This window comes from Zootoca vivipara, chromosome 1 (genome assembly GCF_965207765.1).
Source record: "Zootoca vivipara chromosome 1, rZooViv2.hap1.1, whole genome shotgun sequence".
NCBI classification, from domain to species: domain Eukaryota; kingdom Metazoa; phylum Chordata; class Lepidosauria; order Squamata; family Lacertidae; genus Zootoca; species Zootoca vivipara.
This window is the reverse complement of record NC_142582.1, coordinates 130,507,247-130,523,886: the sequence shown is the minus strand read 5'-3', so window position 1 is coordinate 130,523,886 and position 16,640 is coordinate 130,507,247. Positions and strand designations below refer to the sequence as shown.

The 16,640-nt window shown below is 45.8% G+C and overlaps 2 protein-coding genes and 1 long non-coding RNA gene across 4 annotated transcripts in view; 2 read left to right on the top strand and 1 right to left on the bottom strand.

Annotated features, from left to right (window-relative positions):
• Positions 1–4,226, top strand: part of NID2 (nidogen 2) — a 61,431-nt gene extending 57,205 nt beyond the window's left edge. The window contains 4 exon segments of the mRNA XM_060270836.2: positions 460–617; positions 2,127–2,250; positions 2,696–2,808; positions 3,429–4,226. Coding sequence (XP_060126819.2) covers positions 460–617; positions 2,127–2,250; positions 2,696–2,808; positions 3,429–3,439 — 406 coding nt within the window. The 3' untranslated portion in view covers positions 3,440–4,226.
• A 249-nt stretch (positions 4,227–4,475) lies between these two features.
• On the bottom strand, positions 4,476–16,537 carry RTRAF (RNA transcription, translation and transport factor). 2 transcript variants are annotated; one of them, XM_088655884.1, is made up of 8 exons: positions 16,378–16,537; positions 13,478–13,605; positions 11,955–12,054; positions 10,545–10,631; positions 10,011–10,099; positions 8,096–8,164; positions 6,494–6,542; positions 4,476–4,831 (listed from the first exon to the last, which is right to left on the bottom strand). In XM_088655884.1, exons 1-8 carry the CDS (start codon positions 16,445–16,447, stop codon positions 4,677–4,679), a joined length of 747 nt encoding a protein of 248 aa, XP_088512010.1. In that variant the 5' UTR covers positions 16,448–16,537; the 3' UTR covers positions 4,476–4,676. The 2 variants fall into 2 exon arrangements, with proteins under 2 accessions (XP_088512010.1, XP_034956319.2); XM_035100428.3 differs by having other exon boundaries at positions 16,387–16,537.
• Positions 14,840–15,292, top strand: LOC148687763 (uncharacterized). The gene is made up of 2 exons (XR_015946648.1): positions 14,840–14,965; positions 15,125–15,292. It is a non-coding gene; the product is annotated as an uncharacterized LOC148687763 (long non-coding RNA).
• Positions 16,538–16,640: the final 103 nt, after the last annotated feature.

Sequence of the window (16,640 nt, the reverse complement as noted above, 5' to 3'; positions counted from 1 at the left end):
AAGAGGTGCTCACAGAAGCTTTCCCAGGCTCTCACAGGATCATAGAGTTGGAAGGGACCGCCAAAGGTCATTCAGTCCACCCCCCTGCAATGCAGGAATCTTCATTGCAATTTGTGGAAGAAGCTTTTCTGTTGAAGCCAATAAAATAATGACGGTGTAGGTTTGGTTCTGGTATGTGTGTGCCTGTTTGATGTCCATGACAGTTGTTGACCCCTACGTGGGAAGAGGTGATGAAGGAACTTCCTGAAATAATGGGAGTAGCCGGCACAAAAATCTCAGGCCTCACCTTGTTTGTGTAACCACTTTGATGCACAGCCAGCCATAGTTATAGTAATAATAATAATAATAATATAATAATTTATTATTTATACCCCGCCCATCTGGCCAGGATACCCCAACCACTCTGGGCGGCTTCCAACAAAATATTAAAATATAGTTGCTTTTGGGATCTCCCCCCAGGAATCTGTACTGGACGGATTGGAACCGCGAAGCGCCCAAAATCGAGACATCCACTGTGACTGGGGAACACAGGCGGATTTTGGTCAACCAAGACATTGGGCTGCCCAATGGCTTGACCTTCAACCCCTTTTCCAAACTGATTTGCTGGGCAGATGCAGGTAAGGGGCGTTTTGCAGAGAGAAACGGAGGGGGTGTGGAATCACAATCGGGCTTTTAAGGACCCAACAGTCAAGATCAACCACATTCAGGGCTGCACTTCATGTATAATTGGGTTGCCTGAACATAGAACCTTATTTATTTCCTTTAAACCTGTGCGTATAAACCTTGACTATAAAGGTTGAGCGTGTGCTCTTAAAAACCAGAAAGGATCTGACTGTGCGGCACATTTTATGTTCCCTTGCATTTATACCCCGTTTTCCTCCATTATGGAAGCCAGAGTGTGTCCAGTCACTAACCCACCCAAAACACTGACCCAGACCTGGACCCGCTTAGCTTCAGCAAAGGTCAGGGGTCAGCAACCTTTTTCAGCCGTGGGCCGGTCCACCATCCCTCAGACCATGTGGTGGGCCAGATTATATTTTGAAATTCCTATGCCCCACAAATAACCCAGAGATGCATTTTAAATAAAAGGACACATTCTACTCATGTAAAAACACGCTGATTCCCAGACCGTCCGCTGGCCGGATTGAGAAGGCGATTGGGCCGTATCCGGCCCCCAGGCCTTAAGTTGCCTACCCCTGAGCAAGGCAGTGGCTATGGGTACCTTTAGACCATAACCTGGGACACACAAAGGTGATGCACAGGCGTTGGGGAAATGATATTTCAGGAATGCTTGTCTCCCGTTGCCTAACTAAAGACACCTCCGTCCCCTTCCTGTAAGCATTCTGGCGTTTTCTGCCCACAGCCCATCTTTTTAGGCTAATGCTCCACTCACAATGTACACCCCCCCCCCAAAAAAACGGGATGCACAAGTCAGTCCTTCACTTAAAGTCAGTCCAATTCTGCAATCCGAATCATCTACCGTATTGGCCCGAATATAAGCCGCACCGTTAAAATTGGATTGGGGGGGGGAGAGAAAAAGAGACAAAATACTCCTGGTGCTGTTTGCCCCGCGCTCCTGGCTGCATACCGTAAGGTTGCGAATATAAGCTGCACTTTAACTTTTCACAGTCCGAATTTGGGGGGAAAGTGAGGCTCATATTCAGGCTAATATTTGCAATTATGGACCAGTACGGGACCCAGGTGGCGCTGTGGGTTAAACCACAGAGCCTAGGGCTTGCTGATCAGAAGGTCGGCGGTTCGAATCCCTGCAACGGGGTGAGCTCCTGTTGCTCGGTCCCAGCTCCTGCCAACCTAGCAGTTCGAAAGCACATCAAAGTGCAAGTAGATAAATAGGGACCGCTCCGGCGGGAAGGTAAACGGTGTTTCCGTGCGCTGCTCTGGTTCGCCAGAAGCAGCTTTGTCATGCTGGCCACATGACCCGGAAGCTGTCTGCGGACAAACGCTGGCTCCCTCGGCCTATAGAGCGAGATGAGCGCCGCAACCCCATAGTCGGACACGACTGGACCTGATGGTCAGGGCCCCCTTTACCTTTATTTGCAATTATGGACCAGAGCAAGGAAGAGAAAGCCCCAATTTAACTCTCCCTCTTTTCGGTTTGGAAAAAGGGACCAAGAAGCTGGAATGCACCCTGCCTAACGGGACGGGGCGTCGCGTCATTCAGAACCACCTCAACTATCCCTTCAGTCTTGTGAGCTATGCCAATCACTTCTACCACACGGACTGGAGAAGGTAGGTCCCGAGGGCTGGGAGGAAAGCCTCTTTTCAACACAAAGCTGATTCCAATTTAAGTGACCTACAAGTTTGGGTTGATGTTCTTCTCGCACTGTGAAGGTACCCACACACTTGGCCCAAGCATTCTGGATGCGGAAAAGTCACTACGGGGAGTTTGTCTCCTCCTGCATTGCAAAGGAAGATTGTCTTGGGAAGAACTGTAGAATCAGGCCTCAAAAAATGGCCCACCCGCTGGTGTTTGGGGAACTTGGGCCAGTTGAGGGGGGTCAGACTTAACTCCGACCATTCACAACACTTTAAAGGAGTCTTGCATTAGCTTCTTCATTGTGCCTCTTAACCTGTTGACTTTTCACACTTTGGCATAGGCCAGCTAGCCACTGCTCTTGAAGGAATGATGTTGCATTGGATGAAAACCATTTTCCCTCCCCAATTTTCTGCTCAGGGATGGCGTTATAGCTGTGAACAAAGACAGTGGTGCTTTTACAGGTGAATATCTTCCAGAACAGCGAACGCATCTCTACGGAATAACAGCCGTTCACCCATACTGCCCAGGAGGTAAGATCTGGGGTTTTGCCAGAAATGTATTTCTTAACCACAAGCATTTGTTTGCTCCCTGGGAAAATTCTTCTTTTTAGTGATTTTTCTCAGGGCTGCTGCAAAACTATTCTTGCTGCTGACACCATAGTGCAGTAGAACAGGAAACAGCCATGGCAATAGAAGCGTCCCTGTCTTCCTATCGGGACTGAGGGCAATTTACCTCTACATCTGATTAATTCCTATCGGAACTGCACTGTGGGATTTCCTGGCAGAAATGTGCTGTGAACTCAGCACATCGATAGGATTCCTGACTGGGCACAGAGTGAAAAAGAGGATCCAGCTAAAAACTAAACGGTGCCCAAACGGGGGCCTTGCAAGAAGTTATAGAAACCCTGTAGGTGCAGGATGTTTTTCACAGAACATTTTGGCCTCCTCCGAAGTGCACCATTTTGTGTCTTTTATTCAGCAGAGAAAAGATGTTTTTTTGGCCATCAGAGAGGCACATCACCTCTAACCTTTGAACTCCACACACAGAGAGAGAGAGAGAGAGAGAGTGAGAGCTGGGAGAGAGTTTGCATCTTCTTTAACTTAAGAACTGTCTTCCTTCAAGGTAACCCTTGCTGCTTCTCTTTTTGCAGGAAGAAAATAAGCTACTGGTACTTGGGGCAGAAGAAAGGGCAGCGGCCGGGGAGGGGGGGAGTTCCATTGTGGCAGCTGGAAGGAGACTCCCACTGAGAAGATATTATTGTACAGAGTGCAAAAGACCCCTCTCGCAACTACATGAAGACAACCAGCAATATGTACTGAAGGGAATTAAGCGGTTTAACTTAGAGCAAAATTATCCAGTATTTTTTTAAGTTATACCTCAAATCTTTTTACTACTGTATTTTTTTTAAATGAAAACATTTTTTTTATGTATTGCCAAGATGAAATGGTGCTATACCCTTTTGCTGATGGGAGCAACTTTGTAAAAAATAATAATAATTATGGACATATACACTAATCCTTACTCTATTGTTATTTTATTAGAAAACACAAGACACTCTCTGCTTTTAAACGGGTGGCGTGGCAGCAATCTGTATAGGGACTCTATCTGTATGTACAGGAATGGCTTTTGCAAAAGTGCCTTAAGAAGTCCATGTTGTTTTTAAAAAAATGTTCCGGTTGTATGAGAAAGGTGGAAGTAGTTTAGGAGCCGTGCAAAGCTGTTGAAGGTATTTTGCAAAATCCAATCCCCACGTCCACCTCTCGCCTCTTCTGACTGTCTTTAGTATTTATATGAGAATATGCTAGAATGAAGTGGCTCAAATTTAACCCCCCCCCCCCCCCCCGTTCTGTGCAAGTGATTAGTATGTGTCAACACCTGTCTGAGACTTCTGGTCTTTTCTAGGCTACTCCATGAATTTAATAATAATAAATGAATTTTCTAAATTTTCTTAGGCCGTTTCAAGGCTTTTGTTTTTGACATGACTACCAGGAACTTCTCCTGCTCACAGCACAATGAAATGGGCTGGGGGTAAAAGGAACACTCCACATTTGCGGTGGGGCCTTGGAAGTTTGCAGAAAGTGGCTATTGAAAGCAGAGCATCGCTTATCCCATGCAATATGCTCTCTGAGCTCAGCGGAGGGACTGAGGCCCCTCCTGTTGTCCTTGGCAGCCTCACACTAAAGGATGACGGTTTGGATCATTTTAATCCAAGCTTTTATTCACGTAAAGAAAAAATGATATTGAGCGGATGTGCTGGCAGCTGCCCTTGTTTTCTTTCCAAACATGGCAGCCGTATCCTTTTTTCTCAACTGCATGCGAGGTTCAGCTTGGAGGGAGTTCCCCTAAGGGTGAGGCCAGCAGCAGCAGCAGCTGGAGAGCCAGGAACCTGCCTGCTTGCTCATCTCCCCACCTTGCCCAGTCTGTGGTCAGTTTTTGGATCGGCAATAATCGCCTGGACCGCTACGATGGCTTCGTTGATCTTCGTCTGCAGCTCGCGGAGCTCTTCTATATGCAGAAGGCGGAGGATCTGGGCGGCTTCGTTGAGAACGGCATCTGGGGCGGAAGGGAAGAGAAAAAGGAAAGGGCTGATCAAGCTTTAGGACGAAGCCTTGGGCCTAGAGCAGCTGAAGCAACCCTGAAGTCAGCCCTTGCATCCGTCTCTCTCGGGAGACAATGGAGGGCGGCACCTTTGGAGAAGGAGTCACACTGTGGGAAGGTAACAGACCGATATGGGAGAGCCTTACAGATAAGGACATTAAGAAGAGCTCTGTTTCTGGATCTAGACCAGGCATCCCCAAGCTGCGGCCCTCCAGATGTTTTGCCCTACAACTCCCATGATCCCTAGCTAACAGGACCAGTGGTCAGGGATGATGGGAACTGTAGTCCAAAACATCTGGAGGGCCGAAGTTTGGGGATGCCTGATCTAGCCAAAGGCCTGCCTAGGGATGAATCCTGTTCTCATAGTGGCCAAGCAGGTGCCTCAATGGGAAGCTCGCAAGCAGGACCCGGGTGCAATAATGCTCTCCCCACCTGTGATTCCCAGCCACTGGTATTCTTCATAATAATAATAAAGCGATAAAACATCAGACATTAAAAACCTCCCTATTCAGAGGCATGGTGCCTCCGACAGTGGAGGGAACACAGCCATTGACAGCCTTATTCTTTTAAGGTCCTCCAACTTGTTGGCCATCTCTACCTCTTCCATAACTTAATTAGTGCTGTGTGAAGAAGTACTCTTCCATGTTAAGCTGGATGTCCACAAATTCTAGCATTGCCCCAGAGCACCAGAGTGAACTAAAGCAACGGCAACGATAATAATACTGTAATAATACGTTTTCCCTGCCCATATGGCTGGGTTGCCAGCTTGAAGCTGGATGATAATGGAAAGACACACCTGGACGGCCTGCAGGTCTTCTTTGGCTAGCAAAGGCCCCATATCCCCTGGTGCCCAGCTCCCAAAAGATGGGCAGAGAGCCAGTACAGCATCCCATACCAAGAAGGCGAGTAAAATCTCAGGGGCCGAACTCTGGCTTGTGAACACGCCTCTCTAGGCCAGTGTTTCTCCGCCAGTTGGAGGTGAACATAGTGGCATCTCCTTACACAGTTCCCATGCATTTGAGGGGCTGGGAGGGGCACTGATCCAACACTGACATTAAAAGCGGAAGAGAGAAGGGCATCATACTCCTTTCTGGAACTAGCTCTAACTGGGCTCCCTTCTCCCTAAATCCAACACGGATTAGAGAGGTCTTCATCTTGCCCTGCCTTGGGCATGATGGGGGGGGGGAGAAGAAACGGGATATATGCTTCAGTTCCCCTGGGTTCCTATTTTCCCTATAAACTACGCTTTTCCCAGGTGTTCTGTGCCTCCAAAGGAGGGCTTGCCCTGACCCACAGGACTACGGATTACTCCCTCCTTGAAACATTCTCTCCACTAATTTAATTGTATAGTTTTAATAAGTTACTCTCATGGAGAGAGTATTTTCTCCCAAGTATGTAAGGATGAGATGAGGCTGGCGACTCAATGCCCCCTAACAGTTCTGGTAACAGCAGGACAAGAGGAAAGTGGGACATGCTTTGTGACGAGCTTGCACACAACATGATGCTCATGCATCTACACTTGCTCGGCATGCAAACCACGGTCTCTTCAAAGGATGTGCACAGAAACTCCCCCCCCCCCCAAAAGAACATTTGCTGTGTTGAAGCACACACACTTACCTCCTGTGTCAAAGCCAAGGATGTGCTTGTCCAAGGCGACAGGCAAGCCCTTGGGGAAAGAAAAGGGAGAAAAGGAAGTGTTATGCCGTCTCTTCAACAACTGAATCTCTCCAAGTCATCAAATTTGGTGGTGTTGATTCCATTTATTCAACTTAAGTCCTGCAAATCCTAAAATAAAAACGCTCCAGTTGCTAGCTACTTTGATGACCAGCATTTCCTCACTTCTGCTTCCAAAGATTTCAACCAAGCAACTCTCCCATATTTGGTAGGCAGGACTGTGGCCTCAGAAGCTAAGGCCCTTGGAAAGGAAGATGCTTAGAAGAAGTTTAAATTAATTTATTCCACAAAGGGGCTGTTTGATGAATCCAGGTCTTTTAAGAACACAAGACAAGCCGACAGAATCAAATCCAAAGGTCCATCAAGGCCTATTCTCACAGGTGCCTTTTCGAAGTCTGCAAGCTGGACCTGAGCACAAGAGCACTCTTCCCGCCTGTGATTCAGCTACAGAATCTACAGAGGACTTCCAAGTCAAAACACCACACATACATACCCCTAATTGTTACGAGTGTCATGTGTGATTCCATAGCAAGAAGCAAAAAACCCAACATCTTCCCCAATTAAAACCACTTCCCATTTATCAGCTAATTGCCTGCTAATCTATCACATCGGGCTCATAGCCTTCATTGCTACCACCCAAGGATCAGGGGTCTGGTGGTCTCAGGCAGCGGACAAGAGAAGGGCTCTGGCATTATTCTTGCACAGGGCAAGTTGCCACGAAGGAACCTGTCAAGAGAGATTAGTCGGCAATGTGGTCTCTAAGTGCAGCCAGCTGCTCAGCAGCCACTGAGTTGCCTAGGAAGAATTTTATCAGCTGACCTCCACCTACTCTGCCAGCGGCTGATCTCAGTAAGAGATGTTAGAACAGCAGAACACAGCGTGACTCCTCCCTCTCTGAATGTGCTCCGCTGTGGGTTTCCTGCTGCATCCCTGGTCTGACTATTTTCATGGATGCATTAATTCCAGCAATCCTTGTGTTCAATTACAGAACTACCGTATTTTTTTCATCTGTAAGATGCCCCCGTGTATAAGACACCCGCTATTTTGAGGGACTCATATTTAAGAAAATGGGGGGGGGGGGAGAGATGGCCCAGGGTATAAGACTCCCCCTATTTTTTTGACATTTTTAAGGGGAAAAACCTAGTCTTATACAGTACACGAAAAAAATTGGCATTTATTTAGCTCCACAGCTCTGGAAAGGGGCTGTGCCCACAGCACTCCTATGCAAATCCATGTGCTGCTAAAAGCAGCTTGTGCCACAGGAGTTTCTGAGTGCTTTTAGCTCATTCACACCAACTATGTATAGGTGTAGCCTAGCACCTCTATGAAAAGCAGTGCTTTTCATTTACGGTAACCGTCATGTAATGTGGCTACTTCTGAAAGGCGGCCTTCTCTCTGCATCCTTTCTGCGCAGGATCGCCTGGGCTGTTGCTGGTCTCACACCCTGCCAGCTTTATTAATGCAGAGGGATTTCAAGCCATGGAAAGTGGCCGTAATTCAGGCAAAGGATTCACAGGCTGTACAGAGACAGAGAGTTAGACATACCTCTTTGGACTGATTTGCCTTGGCGACAGCCTCCTGACTCAAACGCTCCTGAACCAAGATGCGAATTGCCTGGGAAGGAAAAAGAAGAAGGAGGAGGCATATGACGTAAGCACTGGGGGTTCCCCTCTGGCCCAGGATGATCTGGAAGAGCTTACAGAAGCCAGCATGACATACGGTGGCAAATGATGCAATGCGATCAGGGCATATGGTGCCTAAGCTGGCAGAGGGGAGGGAGATCCTTACTATGAAGAACTTACACACACAAAATAATAATTCAGCGGTGTCTTCCAAGGTTGTGCCTTCCTAAGAGGTGGCCAAGTTTTGTTCCGACTGACCTAATATTTGAATACATTCCCTTTCCACCAGTCCCTATCCTTTTCCTCCACTTGGCCATTTTTGATTCTGCAGTAGCCCCTGAGAGCAGAGGTGGGAGTGAGGAAATAATGGGTGAGATTTTTCAGGCACAAAAGCTCTTGCCCCTTAAGCTGCTGCCTCTCAGGCCAAACAAGATGTCACAAACAGTAAATGTGCATTTTTAAAAATCCCGACGACAGCATTTGTTCATGGTTGAGGTGACTGTGAGTGACCAGGTGGCGACGTACATTCACCCTTTCCCCACCTGCTGTATTTCCACGTGTACCCAGAGCCTGCAGAGGGAAAACCAGCTTGCGGAGGGAAGATTTACAGTGTGGAAAAATGTCAGGAATGCCACTATTTGGCCTCTGCTTTGCTCTAAACTACTCTCCCAGAACTGCTTTCCCCTAAACAAAGCAACCTCTAGGATTTAAAAACATTATCTGCACATAAATATTTAGGTTGGCCATATAGGCTAGGCCTCCACACAAGTGTGAATGGATAATTGAATGACTGTGGAGGTGCTGGGTACATAATCCAGGCAGGTCCCACAGGCATAAACCACGACTATCACATGGCTAAATATGGGCTTGGAATTCTGACAAACTCCTTTTGTTTTGTGCTGACTTGGGACACCCTGCACAAAGTCTGCCATTGCAGCAAAGATGGATTTTAAAGAACTGATGCCAGAAAGGAGAACTACTGGTCATCAGTTACTTCTGCCTGTTCCCAGTCTTCTGACATGGTCAACAAGCTCGGTTTTGCTTCTATCTCTTTCCATGGGGAAAAGGCAGCACCAAATATCAACAGAGAAATGGTGGCAATAGCACAACCAACCGCCATGCTTGTTTCCAAGGCTACAAAGGTCTTTACTATTTGTGTCTCAGTAAAGGGCAGAGAGGCCAGGAGCCTCAATGCAAGGGCCACCCACCTCACAGCTAAACCTAGATTTACCTGAAGCAGGAGCCAGGTCACAGCACATTTACTCCTAAGTCCCACAGAATGAAGCTAAGTTGGCAGGGCTTACTTGTGTGTAAACACACTCTGGACTGAGTCAGTTACTTGGGAAACTTCTGAAGCTCTCTCTTAGATGAACTGCTCTTATGGCAGGAAGGTTTTTTAAAAAATATGTTTAAGCACCCCTTTCAATGACAGGATGGTAGTGTGAAGATCTACATTAGGAATGATTTCCTAGCTTTAAATGCAGCTGATAACTGGAATAAGTAATTATCCTGCCACTGAAAGGTGTGCTATGGGAAAAATCTTTTAACTACAAAGAGCAGGAGTAGGTAAAGAAAGGACTTTCAAAAGCACCAGTGATTTGTGAAGGGTGAAGGACAGAGGCTGGACAATATGCCCTACAAGTCCCCTTCCTCTTCGAAACCTCTCACCCCAAACTCATTCTAGGCTACCAATTAAAATAGAAAAATTAGCACGTTTAGCAGCTTTTTTGGGGGGGGGGGAAGGAGAGTGGTCATGCTTGTACAAACCATTTAAAAACCACCTTTAATCTACTGCAGTTTGTATTTATGAAGAAAGAACAGGCTGCTAATGAGCTAACCTTGAGCATCACCAAATAGTCATCATGACGCTGGATCTGAAGGAGGTTCGCCAAAGCCATCACACCAGCCTTAAAGTCAGGGTTGTTTACTGTGGAAAAAAACACACACACAAGTTGATTCCCCTCGAAAATAGTAACAGCATGAAATTCTCTTTGGAATTGCTGAATCCAGGTGCCACCTTTTATAGCAAGAGGGGGGAACCTGTGGCTCTTAGCCTAATTTCATGCAGGTGGGGGAAGCCCGGAAGAAAGCGGAGATGGATGGAGCAATTGAAGGAATTGGTGGGGAGGGGATCTTCTCGTGTTCATACCTTTGGCAAAAGCGATTTATCCCTTTCCTGGCAGCCTGGGGAAGGTGTGTGGGGAGAAAGGGTGGTCCCGCCCACTTTTGGCTCTAGCCCCTCCCACCGCTGGCTTTGGTCCCACCCACTGCCTGCATACAACTCATGAGAGATTACCCCCACCCCAAGGGAATGTGGCCCTGGACACACTCTTCTGTTTCACAGCATGAAATATGGTGGCTTCTTCACTTACCATCCAGGTTGATGAGGGGTTCTGCATTTTTAGAGGCGTTGTCTGCATTCTTAGCCCCCTCGGGCGTGGGGTCCTTATACTTGTCAGCTGTTGAAACAAAAGCCGTTCTGGCCCGTGAGTGACAAAGGGGTTTCAGAGGACTGTGGGTGAGCTAAAAATGAAAGGAAGCAGCCCCAGGCCAACAAAGGAAACAGGCACTGAACTATTATTCTCCGTGAGAACAGCTTGTGCACAGAATGGCAGCAGCTGTCCAAGATGCCAGCAGCCTTTGCATCAGAAGCTTGTCAATTGCTAATAAAAATGATGACACTTAAGTAGCAGCTGAACATTGAAAGAAAACAACAGATTTTTCTGAACAATGCGGGAAACTGAGAAGCACTGCCCAAACGCAGGAAAACGTGAGGCCGGAACTATAACAATTGGCAAAGAACCCGGTGTGGGCGTCAGCAGAAGAGTTGCAAATTGGCAAAGTGGAGAAATGGCAGGCAGGGAAAGGGTATTTATGTCCCCTTAAAACTTTACTCTCCTTGCTGTTCCTTGCAACCCTTGGATTCCATGGGCTGGCCAGGTTAATAAAACGAACGACAAAAGCTGGGGCGGTGGTTTAGAGAAAAAGCTATTGGGGGCGGGGAAAGACTTAATATTTCCCCCCTTGCAGTTATTTGACGGAGAGCCAGGCTCCCAATCCTGAGTGTCTGTCACATGCAGTAATTGAGTGTGATAGGAAACTCAGGCTTGCGGATAATCAAGGGCAAACCTGTGAGTCAAAAATCTCTGGACTCTCAAGCCCACTTCCCTCAAGCCAACGTCCCACTGATGATGACAGAACTCAGGCGGCTTCCAAATCGGTTTGCTTAAGATTGACAGCCTTACAGGACAGACTTATTCTGAACTGGAAAAGTTTGGGTGTGCTTGAGCCTCTCAGCTTCCGTGGCCTCGCTGATGCCTAGTGACTGAATCCTGCTAACCTCCAAGCGATATAGACGTGTGAAGTCTCTCCGCATTCAGATCTTTTAATGCCGCCTTGTGTGAGCTCCCTTCACCCTGCACCTCTTGCAGCAATGGCACGAGATTCAACACTGAGAAAGTATGAAATAAAGCTTAAGCCCTAACAGAAGAGTTACAGCTCAATCCCGGGCATTTCCCCCCAAGGCACGTTTTATTGAGATCAACGACACTCACTCTGAGCCAAGGTGTTGCCCTTTTAAAGACTCTAGCCTTGGAATGAAATAAAAGGAGTATTCCCTTTATGCACCTTAAAAAACTACAGCCACAAATTAACAGTAAATTACAGTGTTAATTGACACGTGCTTTCTGGCCTCTTTCTGGCCTAGCTTGAAAAACAGAACTGCAAAGGAAAGGGATCTATACTGCCTTTGAAGACAAGGGAGAGTGAAAAGTCAAACATACCGTTGTCCCCATACTCAAGCCTAACTGCCAGTCCCAAAAGCCAGTCAATGGTTTCTTGTCGTTCTTGGACGTTGAAGGGACAATTCACATCTTTAAGGTACTGTGAAAAATAAGAAGATGGAACTAAGAACCTTCAAGGATTCACAAGAAATTAACAAACACTGCAGGTTTGTCTGGGAGAGCAGTTTCCCAGGCGATGGGCATCTTGACTTGGAGGGTGGCACCAAGGAATTGAGGAGGGGGGCAGAAATAGAAAATTATTGCTGCTGCTGCTGCTGCTCCTCCTTGTCTGGGTAAACCTAACATTTATCAGTTTGTAAGGGCTCAACACACAAACTGCATACAAAAGCCACACCCTTGCCTTTGGCCTGCAACAATTTGTCTGCAGCTAAACACGTCTGGCCAATGCCAGGATGGAAGATCACTTGGGAACCTCATCTATGACACCTTGAACTTCATCACGGAAGAAAGGTGGGATATAAATCTAACACAGACAAAGGAAAAGGCTCTCAATGGCTACAAGCCGTGATGGGTATGTTCTGCACCTGTTGTCAGAGGCAATAAATGCCTCTGAATATCAGCTGCTGGGAACTGCTGGAGGGAAGGGTGGTCTTGCATTTGGGTCCTGCTTTTGGGTTTCCAATTGGGCCACCTGGCCGGCCAGTGATGCTGGTCTAGATGGTCCCTTTTGCCTGATCCAGCACAGCTCTGCTTACGTTCTCAAAGAAATGATGAATTGGGCATCTTGCCTCTGCAAGGCAGCAAAGGAATGCAGAATGACATTGTTCACAGCAAAGGGTTTGGGGGCAGGAGCAGGGTGGATTTGATTTAAATCAAATCGATTTAAATCATGATTTAAATCACTAGTCAATAAGACTTGATTTAAATAATTGTTTTTTACAAAAAACCTCATTCTTGCTGGTATAATCTTAATATTTACAACCAGATGAAGGTTTCATTTTTGGAATAATAAATCTTCAGAGTAGTTTTTACAGTTATATAAAAAAATACTGATTTGGTTATACTATTAGAAATACAAAGACAGATAATTGTGAAATTATTGTTTATATTTGGACAACTTTTCTGCTGTACTTTATTGGAAGGAGAAAACTAATCATTTCCGTAATACCAATTTAAACAATTTATTTAACTAAAACAATAACATTATATGTATCCATGTTTGTTAACTGATGTGGTTAAAATTTTTATTTTAACTTAGACTGAGTTTTAGCACACATGAAAAACTTAAAACAAATCCTTAATTCCTGATGAATAGCCTTTGGACTACCGTACTGTATAATGTATCTTAAATAGAAAACTATCTTTAGAAATATTTTCCCTCCAAAAGCATTTTATTTTAAAAATCAGATTTAAAAATAATCCGATTTTTTTTATTTTTAAAAAAATCATTGATTTTTTTATCCATCCTGGGCAGGAGCTGTCAGAGACAGATCACACTGATAAGGATTTCCAGACAGGAAATAATAACTGTTAGCATCAACTAAGGTTTCAAGAAGTACTACCTTTTCAAAGGACTTTGTCCATTCTGCAGCATTGTGGATGTTTCTCAGATTCCCTCTGTCTTCAATTTTGTAGTGTCTGATTTTCTGGTCTTCAAGCCAAACAATAAAGTTTCGAAATTCAGTTTCATCTGTGATAACAGATTAATAAAGTCACATTGATGATGTCAAAGTCTATCCCAAGTCATAGAATCCACCAAAGGATTTATGCCACTACAGAGCTTTCCAAACTTTTCATGTCGGTGACACACTTTTTACACAAGCATCATTTTGTAATTTAGTTTTACTAGCAAACCAGAGGTTAAACTAACCCCTTTCCAGGAAAGCAGGGAGCGTTTGCATGACACCCCTACACACAGCAGCTGACACACTTAACGTGTAGCACACAGTTTGGAAAGCTCTGGGCTGAAGGGTGAACTGAATAAGGAAAACAATGCAGACTAACAGAGGATGTACCAGAAGACCATTGAACACATTAAAAGAAAATGTATTTCATTTCATTCATTCATTCATTCATTTTATTTGTATGCCGCGTTTCTACCCAAAAATCATGTTCAAATCGGCTTACAACAAAGAAACAGGGATGCATTTGAAACAAACACTACAAAAACAATTTCATATCATAGCAAAATAACATAGCAACAATTTCATAACCTAACAAAACAATAGCAAATATAACATACAAAAAAAGACATTCCAATAGCAAAAATAAGGGAGCATCAGTTTCCCATGATTTCAATAGTTGCATTACTTATCTTTTTATTTCAACAGCTGCATTATATTGTATACAGCACTTATATTCCAGTTTCATGTGGATTTGAACTGGCACGCCAGAAACACTTTTACTGGATTGTTTAACCTTAAGAATGATGTGATTACATTTGCTGTCCTATACCTGTACACAGTTGTCTTTGACACTTGCGATGTATTTTAGGACACACTGTATTCTTCCAATTGAAAGCTGTTTTAACTGATTTTAATACAGTAAAGTACAGTATCTTTACACTGCATTAACCTGCCTTGGGACCTAATGATGAAGGGCAGGTAAGTTTACTCAAATGAGGTCTACTCAAGGTCATTCTCCATCCCACCTTTTGACACATTTTCATAAGCAGGGTCCCCAAGCTAAGGCCCGGGGGCCGGATGCGGCCCAATCGCCTTCTAAATCTGGCCCGCGGATGGTCCGGGAATCAGCATGTTTTTACATGAGTAGAATGTGTTCTTTTATTTAAAATGCATCTCTGGGTTATTTGTGGGGCATAGGAATTCATTCATATTTTTTTTCAAAATATAGTCTGGCCCCCCACAAGGTCTGAGGGACAGTGGACCACCGGCCCCCTGCTGAAAAAGGTTGCTGACCCCTGTTTAAGCATAGATGCTACCGCTGTTAAGATTTGGCTTTTCTATACAAGTCTATTCACCAGGGAACGGATCACTGTTGTGTTAAACTTTTGAAGGCCAATTGACAAGGGCCACACACCTGCAAATCAGGTCTTGTTGTTGTTTAGTCGTGTCCGACTCTTCGTGACCCCATGAACCATAGCACGCCAGGCACTCCTGTCTTGCACTGCCTCCCGCAGTTTGGTCAAACTCATGTTCGTAGCTTCGAGGACATTGTCCAACCATCTCGTCCTCTGTCGTCCCCTTCAGGTCTTACTCAGCTGTTACTACTTTATGTGATGCTTTTATTGTAATGTTTTAGTTATATTCTATAAATGTTTACTAATTGTTTTTAAATTACTGCCCCCCCCACCCGGGTGTTTGTAGCTGTTTCTATTGTAGCTGTATGACACCTTGAGTCCCTATTAGGGAAAAAGGGGGGGGGAGACGAGTGCCCCTCTGCTGTAGCTGCAGAGACCAGTAACTCACAACGGCTTCCTGCATTGTTTTTGCTGCGTTAGCAGCAACGAAGTGACCTCCCCAGGGCACCAGCCTGGACAGCGTGCATGGAGGTCTTGAGCTGCCCAAATGACAACACCCCTCTCTTGGCTTCGCTGATCTGTCCAAAGGAAAGCAGAGAGACACGTTTGGCACCAGCTGGGCTGCAGGAGTTGCCAGAAGGAGGTGTTCAAGGTGCCATGCAATTCCCTTAGGGGCTCTACTCCAGATTTGTGTAGGGTTTACTCAGGGCCGAATTTAGGTTTGATGAATCCCTAAGCTACTGAAGGTAATGGGGCCCTTTATATGTCCAGCTGTCCTTTGTCAACAACAAATTGTCACTGTTTTTCGTGTTGAATATATGCTCTATATGGTAATTGATGGACCTAATAGGTATCTAAAGCCATTTGCACATAACAAAATATGTATTTTATCAAAGTAATTGTTGAACTGAAATACGATTAAGAAGTATATTAATAGTGAAATTTTTGGGGGGGGCTACCCAAGAGTGGGGTCCTAAGCTATTGCTTGTTTAGCTTATATATAATATATAATGAGAACAAGAACAAACTAATGCCCCCACTTCCCATAAGGCCTGGTTGAATATGTATTTGCCTGATTAACACCCTATGCTCTTTTAAATGTGTTTGTGTATTAGTTTGTTCTTGTTCTCATTATATATTTTCTGTTTATCTTGTAGTTTTATGTTGTGAACCGTCCTGAGTCTTACAGATTAATGGTGGTGTACAAATATAATTAACAGCAGCCTTTCCTTCTCATGAAGGTGCCCCACAAGGCAGTGGGTAGTGATGATGATGAAGATGATAAAATGTGCATTAATTGAGCACTGCACACGCGAGTCAAAGTAACATGTGAATCGAGCTGGGATGGGGGAGAGAGGAACAAGAGCAAAGGCGCCAAGGGGCGGCGCCAAGGGGACCACGTGCGCACGCATGCGCGCTGCGTGGCAAGCCGCCGGCCACGACGGAGAGGAAAGGAGCCGACGAGAGTTTGCGTGGGCCTACCCGCCTCACCTCGGCAGTTGAACCCGGCCGGGTTGTGGTAGTCAAGCGCTGACAGCTTCCGCCGGAACATGGCGTCGCGCCTCGGGAGAGCCTCTGCCCGGCTCGGTTACCTCCGCCGCCGCCGCCGCCTCACCGAGAAGCGCCTCAGCCGCTGCGAAGAAGACAGCGAGAGGCTGAGCGCGCCTGCGCAGCAGAGGCTGGAGTGGGCGGGGTTGCGAGGGGGTTATAGCACGCGGTGGCCAATCGGTGCTCGTGCCGAGCCG

Coding starts and splice junctions, on each gene's coding strand:
- RTRAF (XM_088655884.1), bottom strand. CDS start 16,447: ATGTTCCGGCGGAAGCTGTCAGCGCTTGACTACCACAACCCGGCCGGG. Junction 10,632..11,954: donor GCTTGAGTATGGGGACAACG/GTATGTTTGACT, acceptor TTGTTTCAACAG/CTGACAAGTATAAGGACCCC. Junction 6,543..8,095: donor AGGCAAATCAGTCCAAAGAG/GTATGTCTAACT, acceptor TCTTTCCCCAAG/GGCTTGCCTGTCGCCTTGGA.